At 31.2% G+C, this 13,918-nt stretch overlaps 1 protein-coding gene across 1 annotated transcript; it reads left to right on the top strand.

The window, feature by feature from the left end:
* Nucleotides 1-13,072: 13,072 nt before the first annotated feature.
* Nucleotides 13,073-13,603, top strand: LOC105764081 (uncharacterized). The gene has a single exon (XM_012582536.2). The coding sequence runs from the start codon at nucleotides 13,073-13,075 to the stop codon at nucleotides 13,601-13,603; it is 531 nt and encodes a 176-aa protein (XP_012437990.2).
* The last annotated feature ends 315 nt before the right edge of the window (nucleotides 13,604-13,918 follow it).

The following is a 13,918-nucleotide window of genomic DNA, read 5'->3' as shown; positions in this document are numbered from 1 at the left end:
TTTATGATTTTCTCAAATAAGAGTTTTTATGATTAAAAGTCGTGTATTGAAAATTTAAAACAAATCTTACATGATTTAGTCCATGGCTCTATTATTAATTAATAATGATATTTTGTTTAAATTTAATTATAAAATATAATGTTAATAAAGAAACATGTTTTAATACCAACGACTCCTATGTATAAACACACTCTAATTAATACTCTCTTTTCAATTAAAATATCAATTTTTTGGACTTTTAAATTAAATATTTAATTAATTACATTTTACAAAAGAATATATTTTAAAACTCTTTAGTTGAAATTTTTATAATATATATATATATATATATTTTAAAGAATGAAAATATCAAAATCAAAAGAGGGGTACATGATTTATTAATTTTCTAACTAGAAGTTAAAATTTTATGTGATAATGGTGTTCTTTATGTTCATTTTATGATTCATCTCATATTCGAATATGAATTCTCTTCTTAAAAATACGATATAATTTATTACTGCACCCAATAATTATCGAAATACTTCTCTTTTAATTTCTTAAATATAAAACCTAATCAATGTATATTGATTTACCAACGAATGCATTGAATTTAGTGAGGTTGCAATATAGGAAATATACTTTTATCATTCAATAATAGAATCCAATTAATGAATGAATACGAACATTGCTAAAAAAATATTTTACTATGTAAAATGATAATTAGTGTTTATTGATTTTAAAGAAATACAATTTTTTTTCTTCGATTTTTTTAAGTATTTGTTTATGATGGTTAGAAGAAATGTGGAGATGTATGGAGGAGAAGTATTAAGCTTGAGGGAGGGTACAAGATTCACACGATGTAATATGTGTCGAGAGCCTCATAGCCTAAAGAGTTATTTGTCCCCTTTTTTGGTAAGTAAGAGCCTATATATACATACTCTTAGACAAATGTACTCTTCTAGGTACCCACGAGATGAGTTAGATGATATTGTTGAGGCATGTATTGGTACGTATTCTCTGAACAACATGTCACATCGTAAGCTTTCGCAATTTGCATATTGATGAGTCAACAAGTCTTACAAGTGGAAGATGAAGCATGATGAGATTTTTTTCATTGGTGAAGTAATCGCACATGGAATTTATGTGGAATGCAAGTGGAATATGTATACAACTGTTTGGGGTAAAGCTTGAGGATTTTCTACAAGGTGTTCTTGATGGTGACCAAGATGAGAGGACACAACTTCCTAATTATTTTGTGAGGTCAGATTTTGAGGGGATCTTGAGTTGCTCGCATTTCTTTCATTGGTTTGGTGTTTTTTAAGGCTACTTGGAAATTTTGCTCTTATTATTGTTGTAGTTGTTCCCACATGACTTTCAATTTCACTTAGGAATTAGAATTTTGGTCACGTGTGATTTGATCATTAAAATTTGGATGTGGCTAAATTCTCGATTGTGGTTAGAAATTGCACTAAGGATTTGCCTTAATAGTTTTTCTAGAAATAGAGTTTTTCTAATCTTATGGGTCTAATGAGCTATAAGGTTGGTTTTTACCAAGAGGATAAGCAATGGTGGTTGGAGGATTTTCTTAGGTTATTAGCTGGTGATTGGAGATAATTTCATCAAAATTCACCATTGGAAGTCTAAAGGCTTCCTAGTGAATAGGTTCCACACTCACTGCACATTTGTTGACGTTGGTTAAGGGAATGTAGAGATGGATGAAAGAGAAGGATTGAGCTTGGGGAAGGGCCTGAGATTCATACAGTGTAATTTGTACTGAGAGCTTAGTCCTAAAGAGTCATCTATCCTTTTCTCCGTTAAGTAAGAGCTTATACATGCATACATACATACATACATACTCTTGATCAAGTGTCTCTTCTAGGTACCTAAGAGATGAGCCATGTGGTCTTGTTGACACATTTATTGGTACATATTCTCTATGCCACGCATCACCTCGCCAAGCCTTCTCAATCTACATGGTGATGAGTGGGTTGGTTTTACAAGTGTCAGATGAGGCATGATAGGGTTTCTGTCATTGGTGAAGTAATGGGCCTTAGAAGGATGGACACTTGATATGGTCTCAGTGAAGTAAGGTAAAACAAGGTAAGGCATATAATAATATTAAATTTGTTGGAAAATTGTTTTTAGAAAATCAATTTCTGTTGGCACAACTTAATATTGAACTTGTGTTTTGAAGCCAGGGAGATACCCAAATCGTAACTTGGGCTCTAGGATGTACCCAAAATTTTCCTATCAATTCAACTGTTGTCCAAAGTCTTCAACCTTTGTATCGAATGATCTTTTCTATTATTCTAAAACTCTTGAATGCTTAAAAAATGAACTCTAACTTAAAGAACTGATCACAAAATGAAAACCAAAACTTCTTAAAAGGTATGGTTGACTTCCTCCATGTGGGAGTGCTGAAATTGAAAAATAACTTCTAAATTTAAATTATAATTGCTTAATGAATGTAATTATAATCTCATAAATTCAAAACCATAACTCAAGAAAAAACTAGAATGTATTTAAGTACAAAGAAAATTAACTCAAATAAATTTTTACTAAATTTCGACAAAATTTTCGCTTGATATATAGTCTATATAACTTTTGGTTAATTTACCCATCCTATTTTTAGAAGAATATTGCAAGAGGTATATTTGAATTATTTAAGAAGAATCTGAGTCCTGATAGGATTCCTCACATGCCCCACGGCTAATGGCATTAAGGCATTAATTCCATTGTGTGCCACGACACCCTAGCCTTATTTGGCTAGATGGGTTGGTCCAAGTTCAATTTAATTATATGTGATGGCTTGATGGTTAAGGGTGTCCACCACTCCAGGTGTGGTCTAGGTTCGAGTCGCGTTTGTTGTTTGGACTTTATGTAACGTTTCGTAAGTCAGGGGTGTCGGAAAACATATTTATGGGACCCGCCTTCGCGAATCGGGCTTAAAAATATTATTATTATATTTTTAGGAGTTACTTTAGAAGTGAATGGAATGTTAGTTAGATAATTTTAATTATTAGGGACTAAATTAAGAATGAGATAGAAGTAGTGGTTATTATTAAATTGCAAAGTGAGACTTGATTAAAGGACCAGATTTTGTTAGTGGATGTTTGTGATGGTTTATATATATATATATATATATTTTGTGTATTGAATTTGAAGCCATTAGTAACTAGAATATATATAATAAAAGATAAAAGTTAAGAGAAATGGTTTAACAAGAAAAAGAAAAGAAAAAGTAAAAGCTTTGCATGCCGAAAAGGGGAGACAAAATTTCGGCCATTTTATTCATGCTTTAAAGGTCAAATTAGTTAGTAAATTTTGGTTCTTTCTTCATGAATTTTGTGTTTTTGGAGTCCTAAAATCATGAATTAAACTGCCCATGTTGAAATTTTTAGAGTTGTTAATGTAGAGGAACATATCATCTTTGTAATTGTTTATCTAAGTGAAGTATAAGGACTGTTTTGGAGGTACTTCTTTGTGGTGGAAAATTTTGGTTAAGCTACTAAGTGTAATGAGTGATTAAAAATATTTTTATTAAGGTTTTTGTTAGTAATAATTTTAAGAAGTTAAATATTATAAATTTAACTAACATGGTGTTAATTTGATATTTTTAAGAATCTAGGAATTCTTTTATGAACCATATGTATATTGGTTAACTATGAAAATGTTATGGAAAAGTAATGAAGATGTGATTAAGCTAAATTTTGATATTAATGATTTAATATGGTCAATTATATTTAATATTGGTGTCAATATTCCACAAGTGATAAAATGTTGGACTAATTTTTGGTAATTGGTAGTAGAAGGATTTGATTTTGTAAATGTATTTATTTATGTGAAGAAATAGTATTAATTGAATGAAATTGTAAACATTGATCAATGAATGAATCGATCAGACGTGAATCATGGAAAAACGAAAGTAACAAAGTAGTCATCGGCCTCACTATTACGACTGTTTTGTTAAGGTAAGTTCGTAGACTCGAACTTAACTTTTCTATTTACTATTTAATTAATCAATGCTAATCTAGTACTTGATATAAAAATGTATGTGTTTTATCGAATTGATGTAAGGAAAATGAATGAGGAAATCGTGGATGTAATTTATTGCACAATTGTCGGTATATCCGACTAGCGCTGGGTGCAAACATCGTTGGTTTAACCAACTAGAGCTGGGTTCACTACGGATTTTGTCGATATATTCGTCTAGCGCTGGGCGCAATTTTTGTCAGCTTGTCTGACTAGTGCTGGCACACAATCGTTGGTATACTTGACTAGCGCTGGGCGCAAATACCGTTGGTTTTTCCAACTAGAGTTGGGCTTACATTCAATATCGTCGGCTAACCCGACTAGTGCTGGGTGCAAACTCCTCTGCGATTTATCCGCTAGGCATCGGGTGCCATGAAGCTAATAGACCATATGGCAAGGTTACTTGAATTATCGAAAGAGTTGGTTATAGGTGTCATTAATGAAGAATTGAGATTTTTATTTGGTTGAAATATACGCTCATATTATTTGATTGTTCTTGGGGTTAATTATATAAATGAAATCTATTAAATGTAAATTGGTTTCCATGTTTGCAGGCTAGATAAATCGTAGACTCGAGCTTGGCATCCTACAAGAATCTCGCACTCAAAATCAGTGATGTTTTTTTTTTTTTGTAATTTTGGCATGTACCTAGGGTGTGTCTATGTCCTTGAAGTTGAATGTTTTGGGTATGTGTTTATAAGATTGTAAATATACATAGATATATGCTATGTTGCATGATGGTTGGTTTTGTCTATATGCTTATTTCATATGGTAATGCTCAATGAAGGTAGTTATTTTGAGAAAGATGAGTATAGGTCATGTTTTTACTACATTCAATTATTTGATTGCTTAAATTTTATTTGAGGTACCTATGAAGGGTATATTGGTCGTGGATGGATGTTTTAAATGTGGTGTCAATGAGGGCACATTGGTTAGGTATTAAGATGTTTGTTTAAATAAGATTTGAACATGTTTTATTGAGTTTTGTTGTTGTTAAAGGTCCCTTGTTAAAGTGCATTTAGGTAGTTGATTGGTTATGATTGTATTGGTTTGGAAAAAGGTTTGTTTTTAGGTGATTTTTAGACTATACGGCTAAGGCACGGGTGTGTGTCTCAACTGTGTGTGACACACGACCTGACGACACGGCCGTGTGTCCCCTGTAGGTTCCTTTACATGCAAGCTAGGCAGTTACATGACCTAGCACACGAGCGTGTGGCTTGGCCGTGTGACCCAAGCCAGTGAGTTACACGGGCTGGGACACGGCCGTGTGTCCTTACTTTGAATATCCACACAGCCGTGTGACCCCTGTAGTAAAAAAATTACAACTTTTTCTTTAACTTTCCAAATGATTTCTAATTGGTCCCGCAATGTTTCTAAAGTATTTTTAGGGTCTCAAAGACTCGATTTTGGGACCATACACATGAAAATGATTCAATTATAGTATGTTTATGATTATATGTAATGTATGTTAAATGTTCCGATTGTACGGTAATACTCCGTAACCCCACTCCGGCGACGGACACGGTGGGGTGTTACACTTTGCCCTGTTATTGTAATTTGCCAAAAAAAAAAAAAAGGAAGCCCATATAATTATTTAACTCAACTTTTAAATGTTCTTCTAAAAAATTATCTTAAAATCAATTAATTAAATAAAATAATTTACATAATCCAATTTCGTTAAAATCATGACGACTTTAGGATATTAAAATATATGCGCTAATTATAATTGTCCAAATAAAAATATAATTATGATGACTATTTAATTTAAATTTCACATTTAACTTAATTATTTAATATGTACATCCAATTAAATAATAATACAAAGAAATTAAATTAATTCTACGTCATCTCTTCTTTTCTTAAGAAAATGCATTTATTGCAAATAATAATACATGCAATCTATTAATTATATATCGCTTTTTTCTCCATACATTCAATTAGTTATTATTATGCAATACGTTCAGAGCTATAGTGAGCTAGCGGAGGGACTGACTAGACTTACATAATTCTGGCTTAAATAATTTGTAACAGATCCCAACTTTTCGTCTACTAATCATAAAGTTATTTAGTCACAACCAATCTACTAAAAGTACCACGATTGATTTCCCTGTTACATACCATCACAAAAGCTACAATATTAAGTTTTTTTGTCCAATGACCTTATCATATGTGTATTACTCTTATAGGATATCATTGATCCCTTTAGGTTATCTTCATTCACCTAATGCGATCCATTTTATCTCATGGGCACTATTGTATTTTTCGTGGTGAAAATGATATCATTTTCATAAGCTATACAACGCCAATAAAGATGATATCATTTATTCTCTTATTCAAGTTATGATTCCACTATTGTAAGTGAAGTCACGCCATGCATACCAATGTACTAACTTTCGGCTCACTACTATGAAAACTTGAGTTTTCGATATATCAAAGTACAGGGGTTATACACACATAATTATTCACTTATTCAATCACAATTCAAGAATTCAAGGTTTGAAGTCTGATTTGATCTTCAGCCTTGACATCAATCTCCTCGTTGCTATCCTCGTTGTTGTGCTCATCGCATTTCTCTTTGTCACTCCCTTCACAAGGTGAGCCATATAGGCTCACGTCACTTGTTGACACAACTTCGAAAGATGAAATGGAGAACACCATCGGAGACAACAGCGACATGATCTTAGGAGCGGGAACCTTCATGCACAAGGAATGAGATGGGGATAACAGAGTGCTTTGTAAATGCACTGGATGCACCAACCCTACAACCAACGCTTTCCACCTTACCTTCGAATCCACATCGACTTGAACGGGCTTCCAATTCGGCACCATTTTGGCCACAGGTTTCGTATGCAACAAGGTAAGAGCCTCCTTGAACAAACTCATGGAAGGGGAACGTGTTCTTCCCTTTTGCAAAAAGCACGCCATTTCCACCATCGAAAGCCTTCTTTTTGTTCCTGAAGATGGAAATGCATCTCATCGGTGATCATTGTCTTCCATTTTATAGAGGCAAAAAAGAAAAAAGAGCCACAAATGTATTATTTTTTAATTATGAGAGAGAGAGAGATTAAAGATTCCTTTGTTGAATTGAGACAATGAAATAGTGATTTACATAATATTATTTGAGGGTCTGAAACACGATTAAAACAGAAGAAAATATTCTTAAAATGACCAACAAATAGTATTTGCAACGAAAATAATACTAATTTGGTTACTAAATTGGTACTTTTTCTTCGAAGAAAAGAAGCAAGTAAAATGGTATTTTAATGGAAAACTCCATTCTCTCAAGTTTTACTTTATGAATTGGTACTTGATTTTATTTATGTTTATTAGAAACTACTTAAAATTGGTCTTATAAATCGTAAAATCGATATGGAAAATATCTAATTTAAAAATAAAATAATTTCTCCATTTTCAATTTCAACAAAATTTGAGATATGATCCTTTAAATCTGATTTCTGTTTATGGTTTCGAACATTTAAACTCGAGATTGGTTTCAATTGAAAATTTACGAACAAGTGTTTTTTTTCATTCCATGTGTGGTTCAATCTACAACCTAGAACGCCCTTGACTTAATAGTATATTTTTGTTTAAATTTAATTATAAAATATAATGTTATATAGAAATTTTTAGGTAAAATACAAAAATGGTCACTATACTATTGCATTTGTTCTATTTTGGTCATTAAACTATTAATTTTTAGATTTAGGCAGTAACTTTTTGAAACCTAATACTTTGATCACTTTCTCATTAATTGCCATTAGATGACTGACGAACATTTGATGTGAGCTTTTTTTATTGGTCTAATAACAAATTTAGCTTTATAATATTTACATATTCTATCAATTTGATCTTAAATATAAAATATTCCAAAAATTAATCCTCAATGTTTACAAAATTTGTCATTTTAATTCAAATTCTAAAAAATTTAATAAATTTTGCCTCAAAATTTACAAAATTTATCAATTTATTTCTAATTCTAAAATTAATTATATTTATACAAATGCTCAATTTATCAACTTAATTTTTAATTAATTCTATCAATTTGATTTTTGTTTATATAAGTATCATATTTTATAAAAATTATAAATCAAATTAACTTATAAATTTGATAATATTGAATTAATTATATTTTAACTGATTCCAAAGGGTTGGATTTTGAGTTGGATATGATATTATTTTACATCCAGGAATCGTCTAATGGCAACCACATCGAACCCAACAGCTTCAATAAAGTATATCTAAAAGGAATTCAATTATCTTTTAAGATACGTAGCTTTCTATAAGAAGTATAATGTGATTTATCATTCTACCCATTAATTATCGGCAAGAGTAAAGTATAAAAATTTATACCAAATTAGTCATTAATATTATCAATTTGTAACATTTTAGTCATTAAACCATTAATTAATGTATGTATTATGTTAAATAGTAATTTTAATTTGATTTTTTCTCTCTGTAAAATCTCAAATCCATATTTTGTTTACATGAACAATTAAATCGTTGTTAGATGTATAGAGAGAAGGGTTATCTCATTGTGCTGCAGCTATCATCTTTCATCAAAATAACAGTCACTAATTCCGTTAATCCTATGTCATAAAGTTTGCAGAAATAACAAAACCATAATCCATTTGATACTCTTTAATTCTAGAAGTTCCTCAATGCACTGAAAATCAACCCGTGCGCATTTCCATGGGAAAAGTTACAACTAAAACTAAGCTTAGACAACTTCAGTGGCAATCTAGATGCACTCGAACCGCTGTTGATCCCAACCCAAAACAATTCACAGGGTACCTACTATACCTAGCGTTGGCCACACTCGTTTCACCCCGATGGCAGTCTTCGCCTCAGTAGAGTCAGGGGAATGAATCAACGACACAAGAAACTGTTGCACACCAGATGGGGGCGACGAACAGCCCGCCTGCTGCCAAACCGCTTGGGCAAACGGACACCAAAGCAAGAAATGATGCAACGAATCCAAACCCCCACAACGAGGACAAGAAACGTCGATATCAACTCCTTTTTCAGCAAGTCTACCCCTCGTCGGAACATAAGATTTAAGACACCGCTACGCAAAATCCTTAACCTTGGCGGGTACACGGCTATACCAAAGACGCAACCAAGGACCATCTTCCCTATACTAAGCAAGATTAGTGTATAAATCAACAACTAACTGGCACCCCAATTTAACAGAATAAATACCATCAGGAGAGACGCCGCACTATACCAATTGGAACCTGAACTACACAATATTCGGAATATTTATCACACTTTGATATTGAACGATAACTTTTAGTCATGTCCTGGTATAACAAATTACATGTTTACTATAACTTTGGATCCAGTTATAAAATTGCTATAATGTAGACGAAACTCCCTTTCAGCTTATGCCAACAAAACATTTGGAACTAGAAAATGAGACAGACAACCAAAGTTTCCAACCGTTTTTAATAATTCTATAACTTATTCTTAAATTAAATGGGAGGACTAAGTTGAAATAATTAAAATGGATGGGGTCCAGGTTGAAATTTTAGTGTTGTTTTAATATTCTCACCACACCCCCAACATAATTATCACATAATATAATTTTAATTAGAAGAAGAAACATTCGCCCATGAACTCAGCACCACTCTTCTATAAATTTTAAAAAATTTCATCGGTTTTTGATGTATCCGACCCGCACCCAACAGTTTGAAACATGTGGGAACCTACAGTTTAACTGAACCACAGAAATGCCCCGCAGCCAATTTCACCCCTTTTTAGGTGCCTTTTCATCAAAAAGTTGTTGAAAAATGAAACAGTAAAGTTGAAATTAAATTACAGTTATTTAAATATAAAAATAGATTTTTATCCCCCAATTTTGAGAAATTCATAAAATTAGAAACTTATTGCTTCAAGGGAGATGGGATGATTTTGACGGCCGACACTTTTATCTTCGTTCATGAAGAAAGTTTTGATTTGTTAACTTAATTGGTTGTTTCATGTGAAAATGTTGATAAGTTTCAGAGGAGGACAACTTGCAGGAGCATTCAGTTCAAACGTTTGAAATTTGTGTTTCAAATAAGTTAAGCTCTGTCCCTTTCTTTCTTTATTCTCAATGATCATAGTGGTTGAGCTTTGGATTCTTCAATTTCTTTAATTTGGCTGTACTTTTAAACACTACGGAAAGCGTTTACCTTGCCCCAAATATTTCATCTTCATTTTCTCATTTTAATCCCTCAACTTTTGTCCATTCTAATTTCAGGACTTGACAATTTTTTTCATTTCAATTTCTATTAAGATATAATCAAAATTTATCATCTTATTTTAATCGAATCCAAATTCAGGGTCTGTAAAAATTTTCCAAAAACCGAAACTAATGTGGATATAAAAACTTTAGAGATCGAATGGAAAAAAGTTATCAAATTTAAGGGCTAAATGTCAATTTATCCTAAATAAAAACCCAACAAAAAGCCTGTCCTGCCAACGACTCCCAAAAGTAGGGCCTACACTTCAATCATTTGCCTCGCTCTTTCTTTCTTTCTTTTTACTTATACATATTATTTTTAAAACTATTAAGTGTTGAATCATTATTTTCGTCTTGACTATAATACCCTTTCACATGGAGACTTAGGGTTTAGGTTGAGTAAAAGTAATAGGTTCTAAAGATAGGTTTAGATAGGGGTGAGCAAAATTCGATTCGACTCGAAAAAATCGAAAAAAATTCGAATTTCGAGTTAAACGAATCGAGTTATTCGAGTTAATCGAGTTATTCAATCAACTCAATTTTTTTTCAATTTCGAGTTCGAATCGAGTTGAGTTTTCAATTGAATAACTCGAATAATTGAATAATTCAATATCAAACTATAATATTTTACAGTTTTACCTAAACTCCCAAACTTTTTACTTTTCCTCAAAACTTTTACTCCTTCTCACTTTTCCCCAAAACTTTTACTCCTCCTCCCAACCCCCAATCTACCCAAAATCCATTTCCCACCAAAATTTTACTCTTCCATTCATTTTTTTTCAAAATTTTACTCTCAAAACCCTCAAAACTTTTATTTTCCCCAAAATTTTTACTCCTCCCACTTTTCCCTAAAACTTTTATTCTCTTCCCATCCCACCTCCCATCTACCCCAAACCCTCCCCCTCCAATTTTTTTTAATATTTTCCTCCAAAATTTTACTCCCCTATTTACTTTCCTCAAACTTTTATTCCCCAAAACTTTTATTTTCCCCTAAACTTTTACTTCTCACCCTTTACTCTCAAATAAAAATCAAAATTATCCAAAAAAATCACTAAACATAAATAGTAATAATTTTATTTATATATACTATTTATATTATTAAATTAAATTTCACATTTTATATTATTTATATTATTGACTTGTTTAGTCATATTGAATATTTATATTAAAATTGAATTCTTAATTATGCCATAAAATATTCGTGTTAAAATTTTATATTGGTATCAATTTCAAATTTTATTTTTAAAATAATAAAATCATATTTTTATATTTAATATATTTTAATTCCAAAATACATAGTGACAAGAATCCGAAGATAATTGAAACAACTAAGCAAACAAATAAGCTAACCAAGATATAAAAATTAATAAATAAATTATGAGGTGATGAAAGTTAATAAAAATTTGATTAAGGTGGACAAATTTTATTACGATGGGTGACAATGGTTACAAGGACCCAAAATTATTTTTTAAAATTTAACTCGAACAAATATATTCGATTCGAATTCCATCTCACTCGACTCGATTCGAGAAAACTTCAAATAAAGTTAGGATGATAAAATGAGATTCGAAAACTCGATTAACTCGAAAATTTTCGATTCGATTCGATTCGATTCGATCGAATGCTCACCCCTAGGTTTAGATAATAAAAAAAGATTCGTTTTTTAAGTTTATAATATTTTATATTATGTTTTTTTATATATTATGTAATTTATAATACAAAAAAAATCTCTACTAAATATATAATACTACTATAATATAAACATTAAACTATATATAAAATTTTAATAAATAAAAATAAAATTATTAAATATTAAATTAAAATAATATGGGTAGACCTAATATGGGTTTAGGTTAGCCTTTTGTAAATACGGATGGGCTTGGGTAAAATTTTAGGTTGAATGGGACTTAAGCAAGCATAAAATATGTTAATATCATGCTTAAACCTGACCATAACCTGGCTTGACCCAACTGATAAACACCTCTAATTTTACAGTTTATTATATATCTCTTTTATGGCTTTATTAGTAAATTAGTGGGATAAATCTTAAAACTATACACGAACTTTAATTTCATGCAATTATACACGTGAAACTCTAATTGTGGTTCAAATGTATCTTGAAACTTTAATTTTGATTTAATCATACACATTTAAAGAAACAAATACATCAATTTATTTTTATAATGGATCAATATAAATATTTATGCATGCATTATATAAACATAAAATGATGTTATATCAATAATTGTATTAATAGTTTACAAGAATTGGAGCAAATCAAAATTTCAAGTATAAAATTACACAAAATCAAAACTCATATAGTTTTGATATTTATACCTAAATTCAAAAATATTTTTATTTTGATATTAAAATCAATTACTTTCATGGATAAAGAAATCATAGGTTAGGAATTTATTTAGCTACAAAAATAACATAAGGACTTGTTTAAACAAAAAGTAGTAGTTTAAGGAGTTTTTTAATATATTAACCAAAATTAAATAATAATAAAAAACTCCGAAAAGAAATATTTTCTGCTGCTCCTACCTACAGTAAGAGAAGGTCATATTTGGAAATAAGCGGGGACAGCTCGATTTGGGTCGCGTACAACCGTGTTTCCCACCGCCCATTGGTCCACATTTTCTCACGAAACAAACAAATATTTTCTTTTTTTCTCTCTTACCGCGTACCCAAACGCTCCATCATTGCATTCAATTAACATATAAATACCCAAACTCCACTCATCAAAACTATTTCAGTAACCAGACCAGAGCAATTAATTGATTTTCCCAGTTTTTTTGTTTTTTGTTTTTTCTCCTACTGCAAATGAAACTAACCAAAATGCCTAAGAAAAACGGTACTGATGTTGGTCGAAGAGCATGGCGTTTCCTTCGTTTAGCACTGTTATGGGCAAGAAAAGGCGGTGTCTTCAAACGGCGACTCACCATGGTCGACCTACGATTGGTGATACCCAAGTTTTTAAAAAGTTCAACAGCCGCTTCTCGTCATGACCGTCTTCATTACAAGGAACGTGAGTTTTCTTTCGACGAGACACCCATTTTTCACGTTAAGGTCCACCGTTTTGCTTCCATGCGCTTCCTTCTTCCTTGCATTAGTCCCACCGAGGCCGTAGATTTTGACGATCATGAAATTTATAGCTGTGGTAGTGGCAGCAATAGCAACAACAGTTATTCAACATGTTCTGATATTGTTGAAGAAGGGGAAGAGATGGGATATGAAGGTTGTGATGAGAAAAGTCCATATCCATTAGAGGAAGAAGGGATTGATTTGAAGGCAGCGAAGTTTATAGCAAAGTTTTATGAGCAAATTAAGTTACAAAGACAAATTTCTGATTTGGAATATAATGATTAAGAGAGGAGCTAGTTGAAGAATCCTTGGGGATTTTCACTTTTCTTTTCAACTTCATTATATTTTTCACCAGTTTCTTGCAGCTTTTACTGCGGCTTTTTGTTATTTTTGTAACCAGGATTCGAGTGTTTATGATATATAATAGAATTAATACATTACATTTTTTTTAATGTAAAATTTTGTTGTTAGGAATAATTATTAACCATGCAGTTAAGCTGCATTATTGTTTTAAGAGAAATTGTATACTCGAATTTTTATAAACTCTAATAGAATAAGATGGACATAAAAAAAATTAATAAAGTTTTTTTATAAAAATTA

Source organism: Gossypium raimondii, chromosome 12 (assembly GCF_025698545.1).
Source record: "Gossypium raimondii isolate GPD5lz chromosome 12, ASM2569854v1, whole genome shotgun sequence".
Classification (NCBI taxonomy): Eukaryota; Viridiplantae; Streptophyta; class Magnoliopsida; order Malvales; family Malvaceae; genus Gossypium; species Gossypium raimondii.
The sequence above is the reverse complement of the archived record's forward strand: the minus strand, read 5'-3'. Positions and strand labels throughout refer to the sequence as shown.